Source organism: Vulpes lagopus, chromosome 12, assembly GCF_018345385.1.
Source record: "Vulpes lagopus strain Blue_001 chromosome 12, ASM1834538v1, whole genome shotgun sequence".
Classification (NCBI taxonomy): Eukaryota; Metazoa; Chordata; class Mammalia; order Carnivora; family Canidae; genus Vulpes; species Vulpes lagopus.
In genome coordinates this window covers 19,901,738-19,916,030 of record NC_054835.1, presented here as the reverse complement: position 1 = coordinate 19,916,030, position 14,293 = coordinate 19,901,738, and the positions used below count along the sequence as shown (strand labels likewise).

The 14,293-nt window shown below is 36.8% G+C and overlaps 2 protein-coding genes across 7 annotated transcripts in view; one reads left to right on the top strand and one right to left on the bottom strand.

Annotated features, from left to right (window-relative positions):
* The window catches only part of NF1 (neurofibromin 1), a 265,517-nt gene that overhangs the window by 67,069 nt on the left and 184,155 nt on the right, over positions 1-14,293 (bottom strand). The window lies entirely within an intron of this gene.
* OMG (oligodendrocyte myelin glycoprotein) lies at positions 2,839-6,235 on the top strand. The gene is made up of 2 exons (XM_041726987.1): positions 2,839-3,896; positions 4,725-6,235. Exons 1-2 carry the CDS (start codon positions 3,894-3,896, stop codon positions 6,051-6,053), a joined length of 1,332 nt encoding a protein of 443 aa, XP_041582921.1. The 5' UTR covers positions 2,839-3,893; the 3' UTR covers positions 6,054-6,235.

Genomic DNA, 14,293 nt, shown 5'->3' with positions numbered 1-14,293 from the left:
ACAGAATTGACTATACATCCTTATATTCTTAGAACAAATATATTCTAAGAACAAAGAGAGAAAGAAATCTTAAATTTTATTCAGTAGTCTGTAATTTAATTGCCAGCAATACTGGCATTATTTTGAAACTGTTATATGATGATACAAATAAACAATTATGTTAATGCTGTTAGGAACCATTTATAGGAAATATGGGGGATAGAGGAACAAATTAAATGTTCACAAGGAAGCAAACAGATAAACCCCGATGAACAATTAACTGAGTTTTGGCAACAAGCCAGTGGTATGGGGAAAAAAGGGTGGGGAGGTGGTACAAGAAACTCATCCACATGGGTTCTGACCTGTTAATTTCTATATCTTGCCAGTTCGTCCATGCTATTAAATACTTTGTTCAGTACTCTTAGTTGTTTTCAGCAGGAAATGCAGTCTGAATAGCCAACTATATTACTAAAAATAGAAAATATAACACTTTTACTCTCAAGCATGACAAATGTTATGAACTTAAGAAATAAAGACAAACTGTACACTTAACATCACAAGTACTGAGTAATGTATAGAATTGTGGAATCACTATTTGGTAGACCTGAAACTAATAGAACAATATATGTTAACTATGCCGGAATTAAAATAAAAAAGTTCAGTGAAAAAATAAAACAAAATGGGAATCAGGGGGCACACCTGGGTGGCTCAGTCAGTTAAGTGTCTGCTTTCGGTTCAGGTCATGATCTCAGGGTCCTGGGACTGAACCCCATGTCGGCTCTCTGCTCAGTGAGGAGCCTCTCTCCTTCTGCCCCTCCTCCCTGCTTGTGTGTGCTCTCTCTAAAATAAATAAATAAATCTTGAAAAAAATATGAATCAGATTTAAAAAAAAACAAACTGATTGGGTTCTCAAACTGTTGATTACCATAGGACAGTTGTTCCCTAGCAGGTAATGTTATACCTTTCACAATTTTGAGGTAATATATCCTAGGACAGTGTGTTTCACAATGGAATATGTAAATGAATGTACTGCTTAGTCTAGAATATAATAGTTGCCTAAATAGCTGTAATTCCTGATTTGACAGACTCATCTAAAATGCAATGTGTCTGAAATAATACCTAATATCTAGAATAAGTTGTAATAAACTTATGCCTACACAGAATTCTTATTTTTTGACTAATACTAATATAGTCTTATTTCATGAGAATTTCTTTTTAAGATTTTATTTGAGAGAGAGATAGAGACAGTGAGAGAGAGTACAAGCTAGGGAGGCCACATGGTCTAATCCCAGGACCCTGGGATCCTGATCTGAGCCAAAGTCTTTATTATTAACTCACTGAGGTGCATTCATGCCTTCAGCTGCCTATCTCATGAGAATTTCTAGAAGCCTAAGAACAGATCTTTAGAGCTCAAATACAGTAAAATGCTTCCCCTCTTTCTTTTTGAGAATTTTGTAACAATTTTGTAACAATTTTTTAACAATTTTTTTGAGAATTTTGTAACAATTTTTGAATAGGAAGCAACTGGTATGTCCCCAAACCTGAAATGAAAGACACCTGTCACTACTATCATATTGGAATTTTCTATTATATACAGCAGAATCTAATCTCAAAAAGCCTAAATCCAAATTCATTTGAATTCTTAAGCTACTGAAATAACCAGTTCCTGGTTTCAAAAAAAGTCCTGGTAAGTATAATGGAACTAGGTAACTCTATTTCCACACTGATGTAATGAGACTTCCTAAATTAAATGTTTGGTAAGCTGACCCTCAGTCACATTCCCTGAATACAATAGTATAAACAGGAGCTAAAATATAAGAAATCTAAATGTCCAAACAATTATTCCAAAAAAAAAAAAATTATTCCCTATTTCTACAACAATATTGCTGAATGTAGTATTTTTAACACATTGCTTTTAAGCACTAAGATTGATGACTGGTTTCTGAAATCCATAGAAAGAATCTTATTAAGAGTCCAAGACTGACCTCTCAAAGTATGGTGGGAATAAAGCACCTAATCAATAATAATTTTCTAACACTGCAGACTTTTAAAATGTAGTTATTTTTCGAGGAATATTAATTTTAGTCACAAAAGGTGACTCTTAAAGTATAGTTTCTTTTCTAAGAAAATAAACTTGAAATTTTAATACAATAAATTCTATTTGGGGTAAAACTTAGGGCAAAATAATGGCAAATATAATTTAGAGAAAAACAAAGGATTAACAATAAAGCATAAGGAGATTTTCTTTACATGGAATGTACTAACAATTGCTAGTTTTTTAAATAGTAAAAATTTGGTAATGAAATGCCATGGCTTTATTTGCTTAGTTTCTAAGGTAAACTGGTTGTTCTGGAAATTAGATTTGAGTTTTAACAGATTACTTAGTCAATCAATCCACTAAAAAGTGAGGCAGAGGCTATTACAAAATATGGTCACATTATAAAATTCATGACCAAAATTTTGCCAATGACATTATTTCATGCAATTTTAAAACTCTGCATTTTTAAAAAAAATATTTTATTTATTTATGAGAGACACAGAGAAGGAGAGGCAAAGGCATAGGCAGAGGGAGAAGCAGGCTCCATGCAGGGAGCCCAATACCGGACTTGATCCTGGGACTCCAGGTTCATAACCTGAGCCAAAGGCAGATGCTCAACCGCTGAGCCATCCAGGTGTCCCTTAATTGCTTTCTCAGTAAGACAAAGTGTGAAACACTCTGAAGAAATCACCTACAATTGATGCTATTATTTTTTTTTTAAGATTTATTTACTTATGATAGACAGAGAGAGAGAGAGAGAGAGAGAGAGAGAGAGAGAGGCAGAGACACAGGAGGGAGAAGCAGGCTCCATGCCGAGAGCCCGATGCGGGACTGGATCCCTGGACTCCAGGATCGCGCCCTGGGCCAAAGGCAGGCGCTAAACCGCTGAGCCACCCAGGGATCCCTTGATGCTATTATTTTTAAAACATAAAATCAAGTAAATGGTCACTCCTATAGTATCAAAGAGGTCTCAGAAGATGAAAATATGTATACCCACTCACTGAACAAAGTAAATTGCATGGAGAAAAATAATCCTTCACCTAAAAAACATAAATCATATTTGACATCATGAATTTAATGAAAAGCATATGATGCTCATTTAAAACTGTAGCCTTGCTTGTGTGTAGTCTGGGTTAAATGATCCTTTGTATCGGAAAGATAAAGACAAAAAAACATTTGGAAGTACTTCAGTACTTCCGAAAAAGAAGATGAAGATTTAAGTGGTTGATAAATTTGAAAAGCTGATTACACATAATGATCACCATGTTGGGGGAACACATGGAAATGAGACAGACCGTATTATGTTACTTTAAAAAGTGACATGACAATCGAACCATTTTAGAAGAACATGAAAAGGCAGGAGTTAAAAATAGTTCCATTAACATCTTAGAAAACCATACATGGGGAAGGTCAAATTCATTTTCAACATTCTTCAATGTGTAAAAAGGATGAGGAGCAGAAGCTTTAAAAAGAACCACAAATTGTTCATGAGGCAATGTTCGAACGTGGAACATGAGCTCAGACAAACATACAAAAATGAGTGAGGGCCAGGTCTAACGTGCATGAGGCACTATATCCTATAGCAAATTGGAAATATATAGATATGCTCAATGCTGTAAACTAAAAAAAAAAAATTGGGGGGTCCATTTTGTTGCGTGTGCACCTCTTGCAATAAATTTGAGTCAGCACCAATGACAGCTCTGCAGTCCTCCTATGTGGTACTGATCAGGTGGTTGCAGAGCTTCAGCTCACAGCAACACAATGCAGCTGAGCAGGCAAGCACAGCCCACAGCCAGAAGCGGTTCCCACTCTCCAGAACAAGGCGACCTTTAAGCTTAAGTTTCGGAGAAAATGAGATGCTGCTGAAGACGACACTATGGTAAGCTGTTATTTAGATCAGTAAAAGATTGACTTTGGGATTTTTTCCCCCATTTTTTAAAAGAAAAAGTCAATGTGAAGACTGAATATATATTCAGAAGCAAGTGCATGCACCAGAAATTTGCTGCAGTGTCAGTAAAGGGGCTTCTTTTTAATATTCATTCACTTTGTGAATGTCCACATTGCTTTCTTTTAGCATCGGCACTGAAATATACAGAAAAAAATCACTATAAAATGTGAGGTTTAAGGGTATGGTGTTGGTCTGAATTTTTCAAGTGCCTTAAAATGCTTTGCAAGGATATATTTATCCTAAAAAGACAGAGGTGAATTTCAAAGTATTGTTTTAATATCTAAATAAAATCTTACTCTACACACATATTGACTATAACATTACTGCAGAGATTAAAAAAAAAGAAACAACAGAACAGACTCGACAGCCATTTTTTCCTATCTGAGTAAGAAAGGATATTATCAAAAATAGTAATAGCTTAAGATTCGGGTTCTTTATTTGCAGAGAATGCCATTTTGTAATGTTAAGGCTCTGGGAAGATAAATAAGAAAGACCATGGTAAAAGAAGGAGAAGAGGAGGGAGAAAATTCAGAAACAAGTAGGGGGAGAGAGTCTCTCTCTACCACATAGCCCCAATTGAAGGATTAAGCATTTGGACTCTAAATGAAGGGGAGCTTTGTTAGTTTAATCACTGGAACAATTATAAAAAGACTCAACAACAAGGAGGTTTATTGAAAATTTTGCCTAATGCTAACTAACCCAGGCAGATGCCTAATTGTGTTTGCATATTAAAAGAAGGGTGTATCTGTTTGTTTCCAGGCTTTGATGGAATATCAGATATTGAAAATGTCTCCCAGCTTGTTCATCCTTCTGTTTCTCACACCTGGTATTTTATGCATTTGTCCTCTCCAATGTATATGCACAGAGAGGCACAGGCATGTGGACTGTTCAGGCAGAAACTTGACTACATTACCATCTGGACTGCAAGAGAATATTATTCATTTAAATCTGTCTTATAACCATTTTACTGATCTTCATAACCAGTTAACCCAATACACCAATCTGAGGACCCTGGACATTTCAAACAACAGGCTTGAAAGCCTGCCTGCTCAGTTACCTCGGTCCCTCTGGAACATGTCTGCTGCTAACAACAACATTAAACTGCTTGACAAATCTGATACTGCTTATCAGTGGAACCTTAAATATCTGGATGTTTCTAAGAATATGCTGGAAAAGGTTGTCCTCATTAAAAATACACTAAGAAGTCTTGAGGTTCTCAACCTCAGTAGTAACAAACTTTGGACAGTTCCAACCAATATGCCCTCCAAACTACATATCGTGGACCTGTCTAACAATTCCTTGACACAAATCCTTCCAGGAACATTAATAAACCTGACAAATCTCACACATCTTTACCTGCACAATAATAAGTTCACATTCATCCCAGATCAAGCTTTTGACCAACTCTTTCAGTTGCAAGAGATAACCCTTTACAATAACAGGTGGTCATGTGACCACAAACAAAACATCACTTACTTACTGAAGTGGATGATGGAAACAAAAGCCCATGTAATAGGGACTCCCTGTTCTAGCCAAATATCATCTTTGAAGGAACATAACATATATCCCACACCTCCTGGATTTACCTCAAGCTTGTTCACTGTAAGTGGGATGCAGACAGTGGACACCATTAACTCTCTGAGTATGGTAACTCAACCCAAAGTGACCAAAACACCCAAACAATATCGAACAAAGGAAACAACGTTTGGTGCCACTCTAAGCAAAGACACCACCTTTGCTAGCACTGACAAGGCTTTTGTGCCCTACCCAGAAGAGACATCCATAGAAACCATCAATTCACATGAAGCAGCAGCTGCAACTCTAACTATTCATCTCCAAGATGGAATGGTTACAAACACAAGCCTCACTAGCTCAACAAAATCATCCCCAACACCCATGACCCTAAGTATTACTAGTGGCATGCCAAATAACTTCTCTGAAATGCCTCAACAAAGCACAACCCTTAACTTACGGAGGGAAGAGACAACCACAAATGTAAAGACTCGCTTACCTTCTGTGGCAAGTGCTTGGAAAGTAAATGCTTCATTTCTCTTAATGCTCAATGCTGTGGTCATGCTGGCTGTTTGAGGGTCTGCATTTTTTGAAACTAATGAAAGAACTCCTCCCTGATGTATAGTTGGGAAAATATGCCCCTATCTAACCAGTGATTCAAGCTATATAAGTATTCAAGAAAGTCAGTCTTACATTTCTGACTCTGATGTAAATGAAGTAACTTGTCTTAAATAAAAGAAGTGCACAATGTCTTGGTACTTGCTGCTATTTTATTGTCTTAATTAAGTAAAACTAATGAGTTTCTTTCTTTTTAATGAAATGTTTTCTTTTTAAGGCTTCAATTTATTGCACAAAATATAAAGCATCTAAACTTTAATATGTATTTTATGTATGTTTACACTGTCAAACACCCGGGGAAAAAAAATAAATAAAAGGTCTATGCTCGTAACTGTGTCATTTGGTTTTCTAGTCATACCAGCTTTATCTATTTAGTAGAATCAAAATGACCTAACCATTTCTGTTCTAGGGTACCTTGGTAAAGTCTTTATGGTAAATGAAATGTTGGAAGTATCCAAGGATTTTTCCAATTAAAGTAAAACTGTGGTTGCCACCTATGAATGGTTATGCCACATCATTATTTTAGACACAAGCCATAATTGTTTCAAATCTGAATGATGTCCTGCTTCTGAGGAACTCTTGGCTACTTTACAGATTATATAATGGACAAAAGCTCTTCAAAAAGCTAGAAGACACTAGGCTTTGCATTTTAATAAGGAAAGTCTAATGGCTTTCCTTTTTGCATTTAAGAAAAGTATTAAAAACAATAAAAAGTTTGGCTTTAAAGATATATAAAGGAACAGTTTTAGTGCATATTTAACAGACCACTTATTAATGGAAAATTTCAATATTTACAAAATTAAAAGTCTTCTACATTCAAGAGAGGGAAATTTATCTTTTGCACATCAGATGTCAGAATCTGATTTTACTTAAATTAAAAATAAGATTAGTTTCAGGATAAAATCCTGAGGGTCTAAGAAACATGGGCAGTACTAAGGAAGAGACAGGAAAAGGCAAAGAGAAAGGGAAAAAAGGATGGGATTCATCTGATGCTACAACCAGGTGAGGAACCCAGTAAAATACACAATAGGACTAAGGCTGGATTGTAAGACAGATCTTAATACTCCACAAACTGCACTGGGACACAATTAGAAGAAAATGGCAAATTTCTACAAATACACAAGTACACCACTTTATGAATTAGAGACAAACGTAAGTAATAGCCAAGAGTCAGAAAAAGAAGCCCTGATACAAGGCTAGATTAAAATGCAAGAGACCATAACTGAAGCAGGTGGGCCAAAATGAGGTTTTTAATTCGTGAGACACGAGGAAGACTATTTCAGGCAATTCCTTGAGTTGGGAAAGAGTCCAGAAAGAAACTTTGAGGCTCCCTCCAAAGAAATTTTAAAATAAGATAAGACTTCTTTCCAGGCTGGGAACATTTCTATTCAGAGAGGGAGAAAAGTAATAACCTTCTAATGTGCTCTTTTTATTTTTATTTTTTAAAAGGACTAGCGTTACAGAAAAATTACTGTTAAGCTTCAATAAAAAGCTATTCCTTGCCTGTGCTGACTAGTAGTACAGTGGCTCTTGAACATTTCTCTGCCCCAGCAAACCCAACTCACTAGGTTAGGGAATTTAATCATGAAGAAATGGGGTTATTTGAAAAAGTCCTATAAATGATTTTAAAATTCAGTACCTTTCCAAATGGGCAAGCTGTTCCTGCTCCCTCTCAATCACTGATCTAGTTTCTTCACCAGATATGATGAAGGCTAATTGCTTAGATATTTCCTACTCTACCACAAACTTGTGTCTTGTTTCAAAAAACACATATCCTGAGTTTCACAACAAGTAAGTGTCTTTCACTCTGAGGGTGCCACAAATACAATGCTGTTTTAGGAATACTATGGGAGAGAGTGACGAGAAGAGGAAATTACGGATTATAGCATTAGTAGCACCTACGGATTATGCCAATCTTACCGACTTGTCTGCAAAATGGAGAGGAAAAAACTCACTAAATTTACAAGTACAAAGCATGTCAACTACACAGACTCTAAGTCCTTAGAAATAAATTATTACCTAGCCTTAAAGTAATTAGACAAACCTCCTTCTAAGAAAATTGTGTTATCATTATTAATGGAGGAAGGTTCATTATTTGCCACTAAGACAATAACTGTATTCTTGGGCTCCATAAACATTTCAAAATACATTAGTCCCTCCAAGCTCATAAGCTCTGTATCCATCCATCCATCTACCCCTAAGGCCTGGTTCTATTTTTTTTTTGGGGGGGGGAGTGGTTCTATTTTATAGTAACTTTTGTTTCTCACCAGTCAAAAGGATCCAAATAAGAGCACAAACACAAAGTAACAAGGGATAAAGTATCAGTGAAAAGTATATGCTCTGGTGTCTAGGTTCCAGGCCTAAATCCTGCCTCTGTTACTTCTCAGCTGTACAATGCTGAACAAACCACCACTTCTCTAGGTCACAGTTCCCTCAAGTCTAAAATGAGCTGGCCTAACTTACTTATAGTGTTTTTCTTGAGGACCAAATGGTAATAATTCACAGAGAGCCTTAACACAGTGTTGTGGCCCCACACTTTCTAGATGGGGTGATGTCACTGCTGCTGCTGCTGTTATGATTATCACCATGTGTATATATCCAAGCCCAATGCTTTGAGAAATTCATGCATGTAGAAATACTCAAGCTCTACACCCTAACAGCAACAGGTGTGTGTGCTGCAGTCTCTGCTCTTCTACCCTCCAGAATTCAGGTTCAGTGGAACAGGGAGCCAACCAGAAGAAAGCAGAGAAACACTCATTATCACAAGAGAATGAAAAGATGTCTTCTTTAGCTCAACTAAAAGATTACAAGTTTGTGCTACTCAATAATCTTCCATAACAATGCTCTGGAGCAGCAACAAAAACAGCTGACATCAAAAACGTCAGATAAAAGTCAACCCCAAATCTTTCGTTAAAATGTATTTCACAAGGAATAATATTCAGGACTAGATAAACAATGATACCATGCACTGCAAACCACCAGCCAACATCATGGTTAAAAGTGAAAAGTTATATTTCTATTAAAATCAGCATCAAAACAACAATGCCCATTACCATCAATCTTTTCAACATTATTTGGGAAATTCTAAAACAGGAATGACAGATACAATTATACGGAAATAAAAAACAAAATTATTATTAACACACTAAAATAACTGCCTATCCAAAGGATTCCTCAGGAATAACCTTAAATAACTAATGAGAAAATTATGGAACCACAAATTATTTTCTCATATGCTGGCAACAAGTAATTAGAAAACTCCAGGAAAAAGATACTGCTCATGGCAGCAACAACAAATAAATATACAATGCCAAGAAATAACACTTATATGAAATGTGCAGGACCAGATGGGGAAACGCTAAAAATCATCAGCGAGAGGTATTAACCAAGACTTGATGGAGACAATAAACAAAGATTTCTCCAGTCATCTATTCTTTCACTCAGTAGACATATATTCAGCACCTGGAATGCACCAGGTGTCAAGACTAAGTACAGGAGACACATCTTGACTGATACTGACTGCAAAGATGTGATTATTTCCAGATAATTCATGGATTAAACCACCTCTGACAAATATTCCAATGAGATTCTTTTTGGAACATGACATGATGTGCTTAAATTCATCTGGAAAAAGAAATAAATATATAGAAAAAAAGAAATAGTAGAGGTATCTTACACTTTCTCTAGAGGAAAACATATCTCAGGTCTAATAATTAAGACATAAAAATAGAAAGATAGCCGTGGTATAGAAATGAAAGTACAATCAGAGCACAGTGCACAGAAGCATTCTATGTACCTCCATTTCCTTACAGGGTGGCTGTGAGGAGTAAAGACAAATGAGATAATTCATGCAATGTGCTCAGAACAGTGCATACAGAGTAAATTCTCAAATGTTATTAACTTGAGAAGGATAAAAATATCACACATCAAAAGGCAAGAGTTAAGACTCAATAAAGAATGCTGGGGAAATTGGAAAACAGCTCAATTTAACACTCACTTCATATGATACACCTACATAGTGAACTGAAAAAGACAACATTAAAAAAAGGAACTCTTAAAACCATCAGAAGAATTTACACTTATTTATAAATCTCTGGGTGACTTTTTTTTTTTAATTAGAGATTTAAAATACCACAAAGAAAACAACAGATTTGTCTATACAAAACTACCAAATTTCTTTATATTGAAACAATGAGTTTAATAAAGATATTCAAAGAGGAATACCACATAGGAGATTGTTAATCAAAAGCTCACAAAATTGGTAAGAAAAATATTTAGATTCCTAATGGATAAGTGTCCAAAAGGACATCAACAGAACACTTAAAAGTCAGGAAGTTTTGGGATCCCTGGGTGGCGCAGTGGTTTGGCGCTTGCCTTTGGCCCAGGGCGCGATCCTGGAGACCCGGGATCGAATCCCACATCAGGCTCCCGGTGCATGGAGCCTGCTTCTCCCTCTGCCTATGTCTCTGCCTCTCTCTCTCTCTCTGTGACTATCATAAATAAATAAAAATTAAAAAAAAAAAAAGTCAGGAAGTTTGGTGATTATTAAGTATCTGGGAATGTGGCCTACCACATAATACTCAAGAAATAAAAATAAAGTATGATACCACTCTCATTAGTAATTTGGCAAGCAATTTTAAGAAATAAAAGTTAAGGCTGGGAAAGACATCATGAAATAGTTACATTCACATACCGGTACAACTCCTTTGGACAGCAATTCGCAATTGTGATGAGAAACTAGCTATTTTGAGTTGCTACCTAGGCATTTTGCAGTATAACAACCCTGCACAAACCCACAGTCTGCACATTTAGATAAGGACCTGAACTTAGGATTTCCACCACGAATTCCTGCTTTGCTTTTCCTGGGGCACATTTTTAAATAATTGCTTAGAGTTGAACCCATGAAAAGCTAGTGACTGTTACCTCAACCACCTTGTAAGTAACAGATGCTTGCTATCTCGTGTTCTATCTTCTGTTTGCTGGTAGCCTGGGACAGAAGACTGCCCTTCCTCCAGCTCATTGTGCATCCCTCCCCCAGTTCTGCAATCCATAAGTAATACATCTTGTGACTATTTTGAGTGAGTGTACTGAAACAAATCAAATCAAAACCACACCAAGGTTTTCACTTCCCCAAAATGGAAGCTCAGAGGCCGAGAGAGTTGCCTGCCAACTCTGTGTAGGTGGTTTGTGTGTCCTCATTCAGCAGGTCATAATCTGTATATTCTTTCTTTTCCTTCTATCCCACTCTCCCACCTTTATAGACTGAACTATAGCTGACAATGTTATATTAGCTTCAGGTATATAACACAGTGATTCAATAATTCTATACATTACTCAATACTCCTCATAATAAATATAGACACCATACAGTGTTATTATATTATTAACTTTATCTCCTATGCTGTACTTTGTATCTCCATGACTTATTTTATAACTGAAAGTTTATACCTCTTAATCCCTTTTACCTACCTTACTTATCCCCTCACTAACCTCCCTTCTGGCAACCACCAGTTTTGTTCTCTGTATTTGAGTCTGTTACTGTTTATTCTATTTTTTAGATTCTACATCATGAAATCATATGGTATCTGTCTTTCTCTGTCTGGTTTGTTTCACTTAGAATAATACCCTCTAGGTCCATCCAGGTTGTCAGAAATAGCAAGATTTCATTCTTCTTAATGGCTGAGTAATATTCCATTGTGTGTGTGTGTGTGTGTGTGTGTGTATGCACACACATCATATTTTCTTTATTCATTCATCTATCAATGGACACTTGGGTTGCTTCCACATAGGCTTTGTAAATAATGCTGCAATAAACATAGACGTGCATATTTCTTTTCAAGTTAATGTTTTTGTTTTGAGTAAGTATCTATTATGGTATAATATGCATATTCTTAACATACCTGCTATGGGCCTCCCAACACAGCAGTGATCAAAAACCTAAAATAGTTTAACCTATAACCTAGTAAACTCTAGGTAAATTCTTTCTAACAGCAAAAAAATGTAAACGATGCTAAGTATCTACCATTAGGACATGAGGTAAAGTAAATCATGATCCACTGACCAGAATATTATGTGTCTAATAAAAATTTTTATGAAGAGTTTTTTAAAGTTTGAAATGTGAGAAATGCAAAAACTAGAAAAATAAGGGAAAATCATAGGATATAAATACAAATATAGAGCTATGTATTAAGAACAAAAAAAGAAATAAACCAAAATGCTGATACTGTATACCAAGTATGTTTTATTACCTATTTTGTCCTTGAAAAATACAAGAGATCTAAGAACTACTGAAACAGCTGTTCAAGAGATCCACATTGAGCAGGAAAAGATGAAGAAAAATGAACGGTGGAGTGGTCAACAAACTAGAGGATATCATGAAGTAAAGATCAGAGATGGAAAAACATTATCAAACTTCTAGGAAGCACAAATATAGGCATACCTCATTTTATTGGGCTTCCCTTTACTGTGCTTTGTAGATGGCGCATTTTCTACAAATTGAAGGTTTGTTGCCTCCCTGCACTATTTGTGCCATTTTTCCTACAGCGCTTGCTCACTTCGTCTCTCTCACATTTTGGTAATTCTCCCAATATTTCAAACGTTTTCATTATTATTATATTTGTTATGGTGATCTGTGATCAGTGACATTTCGTACTATTACTGTAATTGGGGGTACCAACAACTGTACCCATACAATATGGTGAACTAATACATAAACGTGTGTGTTCTGACCCCTCTACCAACCAGCTGTCCTGCACCTCCCACTGCATGTCTCTCCTTCTCCCCTATAGCCTCTCTACTCCCTGAGACACAATAATATTGAAATTAGGGCAATTAATGACCATACAATGGCTTCCAAGTGTACAAGTGAAAGGAAGAGTCGTATACCTCTCACTTTATTTTTTATTTTTTTAAGATTTTATTTATTCATGAGAGACACACACACACACACACACACACACACACATAGAGAGAGAGAGAGAGAGAGGGAGAGGTCTCACTTTAAATCAAAAGCTAGGGGCACATGTGTGGCTCAGTCAGTTAAGCAACTGACTTGATTTCAGCTCAAGTCAGATCTCACGACTGTGCAATCAAGCCCAGCACTGGGCTCTGTGCTCAGTGGGGAATCTGTTTGACATACTTTTCTTCTGCTCCTCCCCCTGCTCATGCTCTCTCACTCTCGCTCTAAAATAAAGAAATAAATCTTAAAAAAAAAAAAAAATTCAAAAATTAGCAATGACCAAGCTTAGTGAGGAAGGTGTGTGGAAAGCCAAGATAGGCCGAAAGATAGGCCTTTTGTGCCAAACAGCTAGCCAGATTGTGAATGCAAAGGAAAAGTTCTAGAAGCTACTCCAGTGAACACACAAATTATAAGAGAGCAAAACTGCCTTATTGCTGTTTAGGGATCTGAGCAGAAGACCAAACGAGCCACAACATTCCCTTAAGCCGAAGCCTAATCTAAAGCAAGGCCCAACTCTCTTCAGTTCTATGAAGGTTGAGAGAGGTAAGGAAGCTGCAGAAGAAAAGTGTGAAGCCGGCAGAGGTTAGTTCATGAGGCTTAGGAAAAGAAGCCATTTTTTTTAAAGATTTTATTCATTTATTCATAGAGATGCAGAGAGAGAGAGAGAGAGAGAGAGAGAGAGAGAGAGAGAGAGGCAGAGACACAGGCAGAGGAGTAGCAGGCTCCATGCAGAGAACCTGACGTGGGACTCGATCCAGGGTCTCCAGGATCACGCCCTGGGCCGCAGGCAGGGCTAAACTGCTACACCACCGGGGCTGTCCCAAGAAGCCATTTTCTTTAACAGAAAAGTACAAGGCAAAGCAGGAAGTGCTGGGGCAGGAGCTGCAGCAAGTTCTCCAGGAGATCTAGCTAAGATCATTCATGAAGGTGGCTACACCCAATAGCCTCCTATTGGAAGAAGATGCCATCTAGGACTTTCATAACTAGAGAAAAGTCAGTGATCGGCTTCAAAGGACATGCTGACTCTCTTGTTAGAGGCTAATGCAGCTGGTGACTTTAAGTTGAAGCCAATCCTCATTTATAATCCCGAATCTTAAGGCACTTAAGAATTATGCTAAATCTACTCTGTCTGTGCTTTACAAATGGAACAACAAAGCCTGAATATCAGCACATCTGTTTACAACATAGTTTTACTGAATATTTTAAGTCCACTGTTGAGACCTGCTACTCAGAAAAATAG